Source organism: Dermacentor variabilis, chromosome 4 (assembly GCF_050947875.1).
Source record: "Dermacentor variabilis isolate Ectoservices chromosome 4, ASM5094787v1, whole genome shotgun sequence".
NCBI lineage: Eukaryota > Metazoa > Arthropoda > Arachnida > Ixodida > Ixodidae > Dermacentor > Dermacentor variabilis.
The window spans coordinates 83,325,823-83,342,902 of record NC_134571.1 but is presented as its reverse complement, the minus strand read 5'-3'; the positions used below and the strand labels follow the sequence as shown (position 1 = coordinate 83,342,902).

General features: G+C 46.5%; 1 protein-coding gene across 1 annotated transcript in view; it reads left to right on the top strand.

The window, feature by feature from the left end:
* LOC142579436 (sushi, von Willebrand factor type A, EGF and pentraxin domain-containing protein 1-like) overlaps positions 1 to 17,080 on the top strand; it is an 87,703-nt gene that overhangs the window by 13,055 nt on the left and 57,568 nt on the right. Inside the window, exons 5-12 of the mRNA XM_075689600.1 lie at positions 187 to 417; positions 1,485 to 1,664; positions 2,219 to 2,312; positions 3,042 to 3,163; positions 5,163 to 5,426; positions 6,668 to 6,765; positions 11,983 to 12,121; positions 14,529 to 14,735. Coding sequence (XP_075545715.1) covers positions 187 to 417; positions 1,485 to 1,664; positions 2,219 to 2,312; positions 3,042 to 3,163; positions 5,163 to 5,426; positions 6,668 to 6,765; positions 11,983 to 12,121; positions 14,529 to 14,735 — 1,335 coding nt within the window. The remainder of the gene's footprint in view (positions 1 to 186; positions 418 to 1,484; positions 1,665 to 2,218; positions 2,313 to 3,041; positions 3,164 to 5,162; positions 5,427 to 6,667; positions 6,766 to 11,982; positions 12,122 to 14,528; positions 14,736 to 17,080) is intronic.

Here is a 17,080-nt window from a genome sequence, read left to right as displayed (position 1 = left end):
TTCAAAAGCTTGGAGACGAAATAAATCAAGGGGGCAAGAAATTTGGCCATCAAAGGTACTGTAATTGCGAGCGCACCAATTTCTCTCCACTCATTTTCGGCAGCTAGACATATATATATATATATATATATATATATATACATACGTTCACGGACCATTGACCATGCAAATCAACGTCCCACGCAGCCATCAAGTGCGCGAAGCTCTCCGATCCTCCTGGTGGAAGCAATCTTCCTCACCCATGCGGAAATACTTTCGGCAGCGAGTGCGACTTCAAATGCAACGAAGGTCATTGCCCTTATTCGTGCAACATGACTGAAGTCCTGGCCGGAAACTTACCCTGGAACAGCAAGTCAGGAACGTCGCGCGTCTGCCAGGCGAACGGGGAGTGGTCCGGAGGACAGTTCTTCTGCGACAGTGAGTTGTCGTTATTGCTGCGCAAGTAAAAAAATGCAGCATGATCCACGGTTGTGACGCGTTTTGCCTGTGTCCTTGCATTTTAAACATTGTTACATTGCTAGTGCTTGCCGTCGTCAGGCAACCGCGCGTCAAGCTCGGCGCACTCACGTCTTAATGATTGGGAGCAATGTTCGGGCGTCGTTTCACTCGTACTCAGCGTGGCGTCCGTGTTTGGCGTATAGTTCATTGAAAGGCTCCATATCAGAACATAAAGGCCGCTGGACTCTAGCTTCTGTTTGTATGTTATACCTCAATCAGCGAGAACCCCAATGCCTGCGATCCCTTGACACGCTTAAGGAGTGTCGGGTGATTTTGAAAACAATCTCTTCGTCGTCCTGGAAAACTATGAAAGATCTCCAGTGCCCCCTGATGAGTCGCAGAAACTGCCGGAACATATCGCAGCCGAAGTAACCAACCACTGGCGCACTCTAGAAGAGCATTTTAGGTATTGTAGGCCCCCCTTTGACTGCGGCTTAGGCTCTCTTCGTGAAGCGGGCGCGAGTTACCTTTAGAGACTGCAAGGGCGCTGTGATCGGGGTTTGCATTTTAGGTTCCCTTATGGTACTGTATATGCCACCAGAGCTTCTACACTAAAGCTAGAGAGATAGAGAGGGAAAAGGAAAGGGCGAAGGAAAGGCAAGATAAATCAGACGCACGTGAGGTTTGCTAACCGACGCAGTGGAAATAGGGTCAAGGATGGAACGAAAAACAGAAAGAGCAATGACAAGAAAAAAAAAAGATAGAAAGAAAGAAGCAGAAAGAGAGGCTTGCGCTTTGCGAACAAAGTTTCTCTAGTAGTCTTCACAGTGTGCAGTTGTTTGACACGATATTTGCTACAGTTATGTCAGAAACATTTCGATCCACGATTTCTGTGTATCAGATATATGTACTTGAGTATGAACCACATGTGGTAAAGCTTTGCCTCAGGTGTAATACCTTGCACTACAGCGGCAACTCAAGCGTCGCCGCTTTCCTTAACACTTGCATTTCACAGCGTAATCCTGGGCTTTGCATGTTGGGCACAGAGGTCCGGTGTCCAGCGCTCAGGGCTCCGTCCAATGGCAAACTGCAGTGCTCTAGCAACACGTTCGAGTTCGGCACGACGTGTGAGGTCACGTGCTCGGTGGGCCACAACCTCGTTGGCAATCCCACCGTTACCTGTTCGATCAAGGGCACGTGGATTGGTCAGCTGCCAAGGTGCGAGGGTAAGTCGAAGATTCCGAATTTCAGTGCCAGGTACTTCCGGCTTCATGAAAGGCGCCGGCTAGAGGAAGCAGTGACCCATTGATTACCTACTTATTCATTTACTTACTCGTTTACTTACTGGACACGCCGTCATGATCCATTTGCTGCATTCAGAGATGACGTGTTGGCGTGCGTGACGTTCAACAATTTATCTCAGTCCGTATTCCCAAAACAATCCGTAAGCTAATGTGGCGTGTGACTAGCGAATGCAGGCACCGGCCCCTTCGTGAGAGCGAACGTATTATTAGTGAAAGACGCCAGCAGACCGCAATACGTTCTTTCAAAAAGTTCGTAAGAAGTACCAGCCAATAGTAACTGCGGACATATAACTTGCAAATGCACCCGACCTACGGGCTCTTACGAATGAGAAGTTCTTGTGAATTCGGCCTCAAAACTCTTTCGCTAGAGAGTTCAGACGTTCAATAAACAAGCATAAAAGCATGGAAGCGGGCTCGGAACAAACATCAAAACATCTATTTTATTGTTTTCACACAGTTATTTCTTCTTTTCGCAGTCGTAACGTGTCCGCCTCTCAAAGTGAACAAAAAGATGCGAGTCGCCCCTTCTCGCTGCCGAAACGAGAGGAACCCTTACGACTTTTTGTGCACGTAAGTTGGAGGCACTTGCCGTTATCCGGAAATGGAAGTGGCGTACTGAGACTCTCACTCGCTGACTGATAATGAGTGTTTTTGTTTACCTTTTTTTCTATGTTTAAATGCCAGACTGTTAGATTCAAGGTACGCAGGGCGAACAATGCATTACTATATGCGAATCCTGTTTGCTTTCCGTGAATATTTGAATAACCTGTAGGCAAGAACATTCAACTGATCAGGCCTTGCGAGAATTAGAGCAGACGTTGTACACGACGTTGAAACATTATATATGACAATGAACAGAACATATATTAAACACCAGTTATTTCTCTCTACATGAGCATATTGAAGTGTAAAAACACGGAATTAGACTTTTATGACAATTTCCTTCACCTTGCCAATATAAACATGTATCGTAAATTTTGTAACTGCAATGTTAATTATTATAATTACCTTAATTGCTGAATGAATTGCTTCATTTTTCTTTGATCATGTCCGTCTCGGCAGTTAATTCATCTGTATTGACGAGACTACAGCAATTTTTTAAGGAATAAAAAAGAAGTGACACATAAACACATACGCACACGCGCACGCACACGCACACGCAAACACTTTACATAGTAGTTGCAAGTATAGCAGCTGTAATGTATGTGGATGCGACACAAAATAAATGCGGACTTTGTAACGCCGACCGGTTGTTCCATTCCAGAGAAAGGTCACAGTGGTGGTGTTCTTTATTCCCAGGTATGAGTGCATACCAGGCTGGCGGCTGGTTGACACGGAAACAAACACTGCAGCCGATGGTGTACGGAAGTGCTTAGAGGATGGAAAGTGGAAAGACGCGGGACAGAAGATAACGTGCCAAGGTTCGTCGGGGCTGTTGTCGACCAACTGCGAGCAATTTTGAAGAAACGATCACCTTACCTGTCGGTCGTCTCGGTCATTTCAAAAACTATGGACGTTTCGGCTGTTGCATAAGACGTTTATGAAGAAAGAAATTGTTTCCTTTTAAAATTATTACTTAATATTAACTGTGAAGATGCCTTAGCCAAGAAATATTCTTAAAGCGAAAAAATATATTCCGGAAATTATGAATATTTCTTTTATCTAGGGTATTTGCCGTAAAGCATACGCGGTAAAATATGAACGAGACGGCATCAAGTAAACGAATGCAGCCCTGGTATCTTCCGCAATGAGTTACCACATCTGCTGTCCATTATCCAAGAAGTAATCTGCAACAACATTCGGCTTTAGTTTGGCCTCTCTCAGCGTCTTGTGCCTAACATCCTGACCACCAGGGTACAGCCACAAAAGATGACTCACTTAAGAGTTGGTGTCGCAAGCGAGATTGATCGCTTTATTCGCAGCGACCGTCTGCAACAGAAATGGCGCCTCACAGAACAAGAAACCATGCTACAGCGAAGCAGTGTTTTTCAGGCTGAGGCGGGCTTCGGTTTGTTGTTGAAAATCGCTCCCGCCCTCATGTACCTACTACCACCTCTTTGCGCTGCACTGAGCCACGTAGAGAGAGAGAGAGAGAGAGAGAGAGAGAGAGAGAGAGAGAGAGAGAGAGAGAGAGAGAGAGAGAGAGAGAGAGGGTTAGAAGAAAGGCGGGAGTTGACCAGATGCGAGTTACCTGTTTGCTACCCTACACTGGGATCGGGGAAACAGGGTTTGAAAAGAAAGAACAGAGAGAGAAAGCTACTTAAATTAGAGGCGTTCGTACCAGCCGGTACCTGTGATGTTGCTATGACCTCACGGCTGGTTATCAATAACGCTCTCAAATTACCACCTGCAAACTGGGGCAGACGCTTCTCCCGTATACCTGTGTATAATCTTAAGCGGCAACGTTGGGCCGCCTTGCTTGCTTACAGCTACAGTTCTAAAATTCATTTCACCGCTTGATGAATCGTTTCAAAGATTCCCTAAAAGGCACTGAATAATTTACCTGCTATGCCGCTCCCCCTGCCCCTTATCTACACTGAGAACGCTGAAAATTTCTAGGCCTGTTTCGGCTTGCGCACACCTTATTCCTATAAAAGTGTCATCGCTATATAGTTAGTGGTTCACTGCAAGTAAATGTTTAAATCCTTGAGCAGAAATCTAAGGAACTAGAATTGGCACAAATTTGATCCTTTGCTACAATGCACCAAGAACGCTTACAGAGTACTATTTCTTCCAGCATATTACTGCGAAAACACAGTTTATATATACTACGTTTTACCACAATATGCTCGGCTGTTTTGAAACGGCGCACCAAATAGAGCTCTGAAGCACAAGTAACATAGCTTTGAAAAGTTAGCCACAACACCACTGATTGCTCCACAAACTTCTATAGCTTTGCTAATACAAGCGTTCATCTGTGAACTTCTTTCTTCCTTCTTCTCTTTCAATCCCTTTTCCCCTGGTCCAGTGCGGGGTAGCCTATCGGGCATAGCCTGGTTAACCTACCTGCCTTTCCCTTATGATTTCTCTCTCTCTCTCTCTCTCCAACTTTCTTCAAACAACCATATTGAGATGCCCAACACCTCCTATAAATTTTATTGAGCTATACCTTGACTAGTGTTCTCAATGCATTCTCATTTTCATTTTGAGCGGACACTTGCGTATAGTGAAAGCTCCACACCGCATCTAGTAGCAGTTTCGATGTTAGAGAAAAAAGCAACAAGATATATTTTTACAGACAGCATGTTTAAATATAAGAGAGCATTCCTTGCATGCGCTTTGGATAGTTCTGAGTTATTATCTCTCTTGTGTTCTTCGATGCGCCAGAAACTTGTCATCTGACAATGAGCTCGGGCGCGACTTGATGCGATGACGCATCAAGTCGCGAAATTTCACTTAAACTGCGATGACTCTTTCCAGACGTGGAGCCGCCTAAGATCAAGAACTGCCCTGAAAACTTGCAAGTGAACAACGCGCCTCACAGTTCCCTGTCAAATCCGGTAAAGTGGAACGAGCCCGGCGCCGAGGACAATTCTAAGCGTGCTAAAGTGAAACTAGTTTCCCCAACTTACGTCAAGGAACTGCCGTGGGAATTTCCCATAGGGGAACACGATATTCAATACGTCGCCGTGGATGACGCTGGACTGGAATCGAAACCATGTGCCTTCAAGCTGACTGTAAGGGGTAAGGAAATGCGTATTTGTTTTTCCTTCTGCCGCAGTCGAACAGAGCTGTATACATGAATCTACACAACGGTCGGCCAAACTTACTTTCCGTCCGTTTTCACAAGATGGCTGACCGCCCGGGTTTTCTGAGTAAAAAGCAATATACTGCGTCAGAAAACTTCCTACACAAGTGGGCATTTAATTTCTCTAAAGATTAACAGGAATATTATCCTAGTATCTATAAAAAATATGTACCGGTTCATGGGCGCAATTCGTAAATTCATAAGAACTGCTTGTCATTGTCCGACTACCTTCTGTAATAAAATGTTTATTATCGAGATTTTCTGCCGCTATTTCTTACGAAGAGCTATCACCTAGTGACCGGTTCCAGAGTACAGTTCCTGACAGTAGCTTGTGTGTTTTTCATCCTGACATTGTGTTCGAAGAGCACTTCGCACACTAAATCGGCTTTCAAGAACAGTGGGATATCGGTCATAAACTATTAAGTGTTCCCAGACATCAGTGGACGAAAATATTTCGTCATTTGACGCGTGCACGATAAACTCGGCCTGTATGCACGAAAACGTTCTTACGCCGAACCTGCTCGTAACAGGTGCCAGCGAACCTTGAAGACGGGCATATTCATACTGAAGGCAGCCGGCCAATGGCAAGCTGCACTCAGAAAGAAAACGTATTGTTAATTAGGCACCTCGGCTCGTATTCAGGGCCCGTATTCACAAAGAAGGTCTTATCCTAGAACTCTGTGCAAGTGTAGATGCCGGCCAATCGTCATGTTGGCCATATTATGAGCCTCGGCGGCCGGCTAATGCCAAACAGAACTTAATAGCGGAAATCTTTGTGATTACCCCCCCCCCCCCCCCCCGGCTCGTATGCGCAAAAACCCGCTGCGCTAGAAGTGTTCGTAAGAGAAAAGGTCAGCCAATCCTGATGCTGGACATCTTATTAGCAGGAGCACACACAAACAAAATGCTTTGCGAGTTTGGCCCCTTCGCATGAATAATGCGGCTTCCGCACACGCACGCGACGAGAGCCAACGAGACGGCAACGTAAAGGTGTTTTATAAACCCATCCCATGATTCGCATTTGAACTCGCCCCATGTTATTGCTCCGCGTATTGTTAGGGCGTAGGTTGAGCAGAGGGTGCTTAAACTATGGCCTCCAAGATGATGAGGCGATGCTTAAACCTATCGTCACGCTCGCTTTGACTTGAACGTTTCTTTTTCTGTTTTGTTGTTGCAGATGTCGAGGCGCCTAAAGTAACAAGCTGTCCTGATGATATCATCCGCTTCTCAGGGACCATAGGCACTAGCGTCACCTGGGAGGAACCCACCTTTAAGGCATGTGATATTTTCGACAGAGGTAGCAAGTGCTCGTGTAAGCGTGTAATACGGTGGACCACGTAGCCCCTCCTATTCGCGTAAACCGCTCTCGCTAGAGTCAGTTCGGTCTGTGAATTTCTGTTAAGTCTTTTAAACTTTGTCAATCTGTCACAAGGTTCACTGTAAATTGAGCCCCATGCGTGCCTAATTGACCGAGCTTTTTGGAACTGCAAGAAGAAATGTCGCTTCGTAGCAATATAAAACTACTTTGGGACTGCAAACGTCAGTAAAAATTAAAATCACGGTATAAGTCCATGGCTCGTGTTCACAAAAAGCTCTTCCGCTAAAATTTTTTGCAACAGCAAGTTGTAGCCAATCCTTACGCTTACCATACTAACAGCGGAGCCAGTCGGCTAGTGGCAAAGAACATTTACGCACGAAAAGCTTTACAGGTTCGTCCCAGGACCCGAATTCATTAAAACGCTCTTATGCCAGAATTCTTCGTAAAGGCCAGCTAATCCTTATGCTGAATATACTACTGCAGTTAAACGTCGATTTAACGATGTCGGCATAACCAGAAATTTGGTTCGTTAGATCGAAATTTTTTTTATACTGAAATTCGATCTTCTATCCAAATAAGTACAGTTGGTGATGAATTTTTCTTACATGAAAGAGGCCGGAAAATTTTCCGAATTATCGGGCAATCGAAAAATAGAAAAGCTAATTTGAATGACAAAAAACTAAATTTTCTCGAATTCGAGAGTCGGCGGCGAAAGATACGTTTTTACGCCATGCCAACGATATCTTCACATTGGCGGTATACGAAGGGAAGCCAGCCACGCTATCTCGTCCATTCTACTCCCGCGGCAGACAGCACCGCCGCTGTGGTACGACGCTATCACGAGATGATAGCGGCAGCGGGGAGCGAATGGGTTGTCCACCTCTCGCTTCAACGAGTCTCCGAATCTAGAGATCACGCATACTTCAGTATTAAATGGGCCGGGAAGATAGCGCACATGCGTGATGCCACGCCATCTCTTGCAAACGCGGCAGATTACCTACTGTGCGTTGAGGGCCGTGGCTTCAGAGCCAGTGGAAGCTCACAGAGGCGACCAGAGTCCGGGAGACATGCAAAGGACAACCTTTACTGCCCAGAGCCCAGACCAACTGAGTACCGCGCTTCCTGATCGCTGCTCCCGGTGCCAGGCTCGCTGAGCGTGGCCCAGGAGCATGAGCCACGCTCCGATAATGATGATAGCGGCATCGCTGCGCTGCCATGCGGCCGGCGTCCGCATACTACAAAACAGGGCGCGTGGGCTGTGTACGCAACATTCAGCCAGGCGCAGCCACGGTCGCATTAGAACAACAACCTGCCCGCGCGTGCATAATAATCGTGTAGTCTGCACGCGTGCATAATAATTTTAAATGTTGCATTTATTGCGCAATATTAAAGCGAAGCTGCCTTGCGAGCGCTCCCGCACTTCCGTGACCGTGGCTGTTGGCTTGGTGCTGCTGCTGGCACGCCGAATAGTTCACGCGCTGGACCGCACTACCATCTTTACTACCTTTATAGTTAGTAAGCCCTGTTATAGTTACCCCTGTTTTATACGGAAATACGCAGTGATAAAACAAATGATGGCTAAACACGCTCACTGCACAAATACACGACATCAAAAGCACAATTTCTCTATTAAAGCAAACCTTCCTGCCCTTTCTATGCCTACGTTCCTAACCATTAGGCCACCCACCGCGGTGGCTTAGCGGCTATGGTGCTGCGGTGCTAAGCAGCAGGTCGCGGGGTCAAATCCCGGCCGCGGCAGCCGCATTCCGGTGGGTGCGAACGGCAAAAAAGCCCGTGTCCCGCGCATTTGCGACACATTAAAGATCCCCAGGTGGTCAAAATTAATCCGGAGTCCTCCACTACGGCGTGCCTCATAATCAAATCGTGGTCTTGGCACGTAAAACCCCAGAATTCATTCAATCATTAGGCCACAATCGCACGTCTACTTCTATGATGGCAAAGCTCGCTCCTTGAGATGGGCGCCGCATGTTGCTGCTGCTGATATTCTTGCAACGACGGCAAATACTCACAACGGTGGATTGGCAACGAAGCGAGCGGTACATTTAAAATAAATAAAAGGAAATAAATACAGCGTAGTGTTGCTCGCAGAGTTTCACACAATAATTGCGTTGCCCACGAGAGCGAGCAATGCCGCCGCCGGGCGGGTGGTATGGGCTGAACCACGGATAGAGTGGATTCGGCTGCGCGACGTCTGCATGACAGTACGTGTTCAAATGTGCGTCTGCAGCTTTGAATTTCACTGAAGACCGTTTCTTGCCTGGTTGTAGCGGAGTCGCAAACGCTGGTCTGCATTTTTTTTTTTTGACGCTGCACAAAAAAAAAGCATTCGGCCTCGCGCTATCGCCTTTCCGCCGTAGTGGCCGTGTCGAGCACGCGATGTGTGATTGTTGCGCCCTCTGCTCGCTGCTACATCGTATCAATTTTGTCAGCGTTTTGTCTATTGATTGAGTACGCCACAAAAAAGCACATTGTTAAACAAATTACGTGGTAGCGGCGACGAGACGTGAATGTCGCGCTTTAGCGACTCGTGGCGTTGTGTCGATCACATCGAAGTGATACCACGAAACGTGAAAGTGGTAGCATGAACATCACTCAGCAGCAGAAAAGAAAAATAGAATCGTGAGCATGCACTCATATACTTTATATTACGATAAGTGCATTAACATAACTTCGGTAATTATATGACGATAGGTTCGCGGTTGCTCGATCTCGGGTGTTGTCTTAATATGTAGTTTTGATGCCACTACGGTGGACTGATTCTACCTCGAAATTTAAACGTGCGGTTTTCTTCATTACAAAATGAAAGGTAAAATGAGGTATTGTATGAGGATCATGTGTGAAACGGCAGTCTCTGCAGGCGCAGGGAGTCCTATAACGTTGAGTTGAAAGCGGGCTGTCATAATTTCCGTTTGCTCTTCACTGTGGCGTTTTTAGCTTGACTCGACACAGTGGCCACTATTAGATGCAGTAAGACAAGCTAATGATTTTAGCTCAAGTAATTAAAATTTTGTCGCATCGCTGTCGTGCGTGTAACCGCTGCGAGAGCGAAAAAAAAGTATCCCCTCTAAACAACCTGAGGGTCCAAAAGTTACCGTACTGTCACTTACAGTGGCTTGCCTTTCTAAATTCTACTCATCAACTACTTTCATTCCATAGTCAATAAACGAAAACAAAAGGAGATGTATGCGTACAATTGGTGATGTAGATCGGCCATTAACTTGTTGCTTTACCTCCGTTTTATAGGAGCACAGACTTCTCTAAACTACTGCAAGGGTAGCAGTAAATTGGGTTTTAATGCACATGAGCAACGCTAATACCAGAGTATAGTGAAAGTCAAGCGAAACAAGCATTTTTCAAACTCTACATAACCTAACCTGCTATTTTTTCTTGAGTTTCTCGTTATTATTGTGCTACTATACCTTAAATACTGTTTTGTTACAGCCAAATATTGTCCCGCTCGCTCTGTAATTCTATTGGTTACATTTAACTTTATGAAAGTTTCTTGTTCACTGACCTCTCGCGTTCAAAAACGTTCGGTTTGTATGTTGTACTATTTTTAACCCAACATTACTGAATGTTAGCGCATTTCTTTTACGGTATTTTTTGTATATGTATTCATACATATGTAGTCTAGTTATTGTATAATCTTTGAGTGTACTCTTCCCCTTACACAATGCCTCTAGGGGCGTGTGAGCTATCTTTAAATAAATAAATGAATAAATAAATAAAATAAAATAAAAAAACATGTCGTGAAACCGAAACTATATGTGGCTGAGTGCCAGTTCCCCGCTAGAGGAGAGTTTGAGCACCTTTCAAGTAAATAGAAACGTTCTGTGCATTTAGTGCACAATTGTAGAAGTAGAGGGAAATGCAAGATCAGTTAACTGCAGTCAGCGCGTTTCATTACCAGCAAATGGGGCCAAATAGTTCACAGCGGTAAGCCGCCGAGTACACTGTGATGCGCGCCGCCGCTGCACTAACGTGGCTACGGTGCTGCCATCTGTAGTTAGATCTCGTGGTGAATAATATTTGTCACACTGTGTAGCATGGGTGCGCGAGATCACATGCGAGCTCCCTATTTCTCTTCATGCCGGAGACGCAGGAGTGAAATAGGCAAGCTTATAGCAGTTCGTTAAGAGCGCTTCACGAAAACTTTGCTTCACACAGATTCCAGAATGTGCATTGAATCCGCAGAAGTTTTAATGACAAAAATTAAGTTACTGAGTTTCGCGGGAATAAAGAATTGACTCTCAATCCCGGCCCTGCGAAAGCGGATGTCCAGCGAAGCTGTTGCAAAACCACTGCTACATCTGCTGAGGGAGATATGCAGTGCGTTATTGAGGGTTCGGATGCTTGTTTAGAACTTGTTCTTTTTTGAAACGTATGCTGTTCTGTGTGTTGCACGGGGGATTTCAATGAACATACGCACTGTTCGCTTCACTTTGTTCAATGTTTGTAGCCTATGCATTACGAAAGGGATGAGCCATTGCATTTTTGCTTGCTTAGGGGGGGTGGGTGGGGGGTGTTTTGAGCCATTGCTGATGATGATAATTTTTGTTCACGGACGGATGCGAAAAACTGCCGACCACCGAGAGGCTAACAGCTTTGCTATAAAGTATTTGAGTAGAGTACAAAATACTCAATCCAGGAAAGTGTTTTACTGGAGTACGAAATACTCATAAACACTATTTTGTTGAATATGATCAGCTTACAATGTGACAAAGCCGTTTGAAGCGAGATGGAGGAAGTATAGGGTAATCCACGTGCTACCCATTATTCCCACTCTTGCTGACCCACCATATCTTCAGCTCCCCTGGACACTAGAGCTCCATCTTTTCGTAGGAATCTTTTGTTAGTTAGCGCCCTGAAGTGCGCGCCTATCATGGAAACAGTAACTCGTGTCTCAATGAAGCGAGAGAGAGACAACTGCTTAAGAATGAAGAGGTTGACTACCCCAAATATATTTACGTGTCTCTTCAGACGTGTCCATACTATCGACAAAAAGTGGGGATGGACTGGGACAGGTAAGAACGTATTCCCACAGAGGAAACTCGCTTTCCAACTATGAATTGCTGCCGCAGAAAGATAACAGAACCACTGCACCTTGCATGACTTTCAAATATTCAGGATATGACTTGTTTGTTTACCTTTAGGACAACGGAGGAACTGTGACCGTCACTACAGACAGGCCCCCGGGAATTTTCAGCTGGGGCGCACCAAGCACCGTGAACTACACTGCGACAGACGCCGCCGGAAACAGTGCGTACTGTACATTCAAGGTCATCGTGAAACGTAAGTGAATTACGTGTGCGCATTGCACTGGCGGGAAATTGCCCCTGTTTACTGCGGAATGCCGTTGAGAGTTAGCATTCCGTTTGACGCACTGGCTTGTCCTGTCCCTGCACTGTTTCCCCGTGTTCAGAAATCAAGCGCGACGCAACCGGCGTGAATAAAGCCTGCCGAATAATGCGAGTTTCAGTTTTGAGAGCGGAAAACAAGGTTCTACATCACATCTTTCGATGCTACGTTACTTAGACTTCATCTTTTTTTATTTCAAACACAGAAAAGTATGAAAGTAGGCTCCTGTGATGCAGGTTTATTAAGTTTCGGAACTGGTCGCTGGGGCACAACCTCAAAGCACCCAAATGAAGACAACGCCTTGGCGCACGTCGCACCACAGAACACTTATAACACACATGATGGGGAAAGCTAGAAGTTGGTAACTAAGAGTCAATAAAACATTTAACAGAGCAAGGTAACGTTAACAGGAGACAACCCACAAGTAGAAGTATGCCACAGAGCAAACGGGAACAACACGATAGCGTCTAACTAAACAGTTCAACACAGCATGACGAACTTACCAGGGTATGAGGGAAACACGCTAGCAAACTACCGCTAAATGCCTGCGCGTTGAAAAAGTGCGGAATTAAATGCATGTCTCGCGCCTTGTGGGAAACGAGGGAAGCGAAACTTCTCCACGGCTTCCATCTCACTCTCAATATCGAGACTCTCTTCGTTAGAGAAATCAAATTCACTGTAGTTCACGAACTCGCGCCTACACGAAATATATACATGAGTAATATTACTTCTCTTATTTGGGATTACTCGACGTTGAATATATCTTACTGCAGCATCTGCGATTATTTGTTGCGTTTACGAACGCAATGGTGGCTGGACGGGCATGTTGGTAATCTTGCACCTTTGATTAGCAACGCGATGAAGCACTTGGGAAGTAAGAGAAGTGATTGGAAAGAACGGGTATATTCGTTCCTAATTGGAATGGCGGACAGTGCCAATTGTAAATTACAGTGCCAATTGTAATAAATTGTAGGTGCAGATGCTAAACCGTGATGAAAATAACATTGTATATGCAATGTATATATGCAAGGCATTGTGTGCGCTTTTCTATGTTATGATGTTTTTGTGTGTCTGCACTGTACCTGTAGTGCTTGCGACTTTTTTAGATATTGTTCCATATGTTGAATTTTGTGTTTTAGGGCTAATGAAAATGTGATTTTATATTGCGTTCTTTTTTGCTTTTGTGATGTTACGTGAAATTGATATACTTCCACCTTTATCATGTCCAATAAGATCTTGGAGCCAACATCTCCTTATTTATTCATGCCATAAAAAAAAAAAAAAGGAACTATGCTCCTGAAATATTCTGAGAGACCCCTTAAACGTCGTGCCTTGATGGATAGCAGCCGAAGATTGAAAACTACTTTCAAGCGTGTTTCAAATGTATTTTTCTTGCGATTTATTTTTGTTGCGATATCGACACTCCAGAGGTGAATGTTCGCTATCGTCATCGTCTTTGTCGGCGGTGGCGTCGCCGTGACATTTCATATAAAGTCCAACTGCGATCATATCCCATCGCGCCTCGCTCGACGTATGTTGCAGAAGCTAGGGGAAGCTTGCGAGGGTGAGCTGCGAAGGATGGTGGCTTGATGCGTGCTCAATGTGGCAGGTGGCGTGATAAAGCACGAGCAAGGGGAGGGGGGGGCGGGGTGACTCAGCGCGCGTATCCTCCTATACTCTGGCTATGCGCCGCCCGCACCATATATCTGGGAGGTAATCTTCGGCGGGGGCAAAGGCAGGAGTGAGCCGAGATGGCTGGCGGCGGCATGTGCGCTGTATACTCCAGCACCTAGTGCGATAAGTCGCGGTATGTCAAGTTTCGGAGATAGATGCGTTGAAGGAAGAGGCAGCAGAAGCGCCCACTGCTCTCAGTTTGCGGTCTCAATCAAGCCAGCCTTGTGATGGCGTGTTCGTTGTCATCGAGTGCGATCTGTTTATGTTGCGGGCGTGGCACCCTGCCAGCTAGTTTAAGTAATAAGCGAGCGTTAACTGCAATTGTATGGCCAATAAAACTAGAAACCTTACGAGGGTTGCAATGTGGGCTTGTTGGTAATGCATCTTGAAGGGGAATATGGTAGCGCGATTAAAAGACGGGACAAAAGAAGACAGAAATGGGCACACACAGCGCTGTGTGTGTCCCTATGTGTCTTCTTCTGTCCCGTCTTTTAATCGCGCTACCGTACTCCCCTAGAAACCTTACTTCGTGCAGTTGTGTAATAAGTTGCTATCACTATGAATGCGTTGCCCTTCGGCTGAAACTGCGTGTAATTTTTTTTGCACGGCAAATTGTTATTATTTGAGGCGGGTCATAACAAACGAGGTGCACTTCACTTTCCTGCAGCCCACAAGTGTCCCTACGTCCCTCCTCCTCGGAATGGTTACCTTGCGTGCGATGCGGATAATCAGCGTTGTAGTGTATACTGCCAGGATGGCTACAAGTTCCCCACCAAGCCTGCTCCTATGTACGCCTGCAAGCAAACGACCACAGAGGGAAAATGGATCATTCGTTCAGGAAGGAAATTTCCATTTCCGTGGCCGGACTGTGCAGGTGGGTCTCGTCACGGCTTTCGGGCGATGTGCAGCAAAGTATACATTGTTAGTCGATTAGCACGTTGACCGGTCCCGGTGTTGACGTGTGCCGGGCGCTGATAGAGCTAAAAAACGTCCCCAGATTAGTTTCTGCGACAACCTCGGCACTTCTATGGAACGTGTTCTTATAGAATTCCCACGATATGAGCAACAGCAAGTTCGCCTGCATAAGAGCTTGACCCTTCTTGACGCACACCCTCTAGCGGTGAGCGAAGTGGATTGTGGTCATGCCTTGATAAGCAGACGTGTGCTGTTAGCGTCCCTCGCGACTTATTGTTGGGCAGCAATCTCATTGGACTACCACTCAGTGCCAGGCCCCTTGTTATGCATCCCGCTTATTAGGCTTCGGTGCAAGTTTGGACATTTCAATGCCGGTTTCGTGTTATGCTCTCCACGTGCAATTCTCCTGATGGGATGTAGTGGCTGCACCAAACGATTAGAGCATACTTCTCGTGCTCGTGCACGTGGTGACGCTATACGTGTGTGCTTGTGACTTTTGTTAATACACAAACGAGCCTAGAGAGAAGCACAGCATGAGACATCACATCGCACAGACACAAAGGAAGATTTGCCTCCTTGTTTAATTACGATGCGCTGTCGGGATCAATATGAGCTGTAACACGTGAGCCGTGGCTGCAGCGACTCTCTCGAGAAAGAAAAGGGGAGAGGGTGTCGCCATTCCAGAAATGCGCATACCCCCTTGTTTCTGTCGTCTGCTTTCTTCGCAGAGCGATAATACATTGCCCACCAAGCAGCCATCTTTTTACCACGAATAAAAAAAAAACGGAAGAAGAAAAAAAAATAGAAGAAACACAAGAGAAAAAAAAGTAAAAAAGTCGCAGTTTCGCCCGAAAGGCGAAGCATATATTGGGATTTTAGTAGGACGTTCTGGGGGGGGGGGGGCAGACTAGTTGGTTCATACCTTTAGACGTTTCTCTTAACTGCGCGAAAAAACGAGGACAAACGAAAGAAACACATACCATACCACGAGTGCATACCACACCACTGCGCTTGTGGTGTGGTTCGTGTGTCCTGGTTTTCTCGCGCAGTTAAAAGAAACGTCTAAAAATCTATTGTGATAGCAAATTAGTAGACAGCTATACGAAGCAAGGATGGTAGATTTAGCGGCCGTATAAACTTGTAAAGAATCGCTTCCAAATAAATTAACAAGCTTGGCGTCACGCACGCACAGGCAAACATAAACAAATCAGACTCGATGACTCCGAACACTCGCTTCCAGAGCGCCGGAGTGAGGAAACGCCGCAGCAGCCACGAGCGAAGTGACTTTCCTGCTGCCTATCGCTACAACGCGAACTAAGCGGCGAGAACACAGCGCACACGAGGCTATCAGCCGTGGACGTACCTATAGACGCCTAGACTATGTCCCCACCGCAAATCGCTTTCACGATCGTGCCCGCGCGACCGTGCCATACGCAGTTGCCGCCGGAGAAAAACGCCCCCTTTCCCCCCTGCCCCGCCGCCTTGCATGTGACGGAAGACGGCGCACTTCCTCACTGCCTTCCTCCCTTGCGCGCGAGAGATTGAGCCGCCAATGTCAGCTTACCCTCGCTCGCACAAACACTCTTAAGCAAAATTACCCCCTTTGGGTAGGGAACTGCATGGCAGTTGCACTTGGAATCTATTTCGGCACCTCCTAGACGAAACAAATACCAAGTCATACCAGCGCGACCGCCAGACCCGCCTCATGAACACCATCACACAACAACAAGGAAAAGACGCTGTTATCAAGAGCCTGGAAGACAAGTATCTGCCGGACACGCCAACGGAGACCTACCCGCTGTACGGGGGGCTGCCCATCGCGTGGCTCGACCGAGACATTACCATATCAGAGGTACGAGTAGCGCTGCATGAGCTCAACACCCACTCAGCTGCCGGCCCCGATCTCGTTACAAACAAGATGCTACGCAACCTGGACGACGCTTCGATAGAAGCCCTAACCGATTACTTCAATGAATGCTGGCATTCGGGCAAGCTCCCCCGACAGTGGAAAACGGCAAGAACGATCCTGATTCCGCAACCGGGCAAACCACTGGACATCGGCAACCTGCGTCCCATCTCGCTGACCTCCTGAGTGGGCAAGGTGCTGGAGCACGTGGTCGCCAACCGGTGGCAGGAATACCCAGAGAAGGAAGGCCTCTATCCTGACACGATGATCGGCTTCCGGCGCAGACTCAGCGCACAAGATGCCATGTTACAACTCAAACAAGAAATCGTCGACAACAAGACACACGACAGCAAAGTAATTCTAGGGCTCGATTTACAAAGTGCATTCGACAAAGTCAC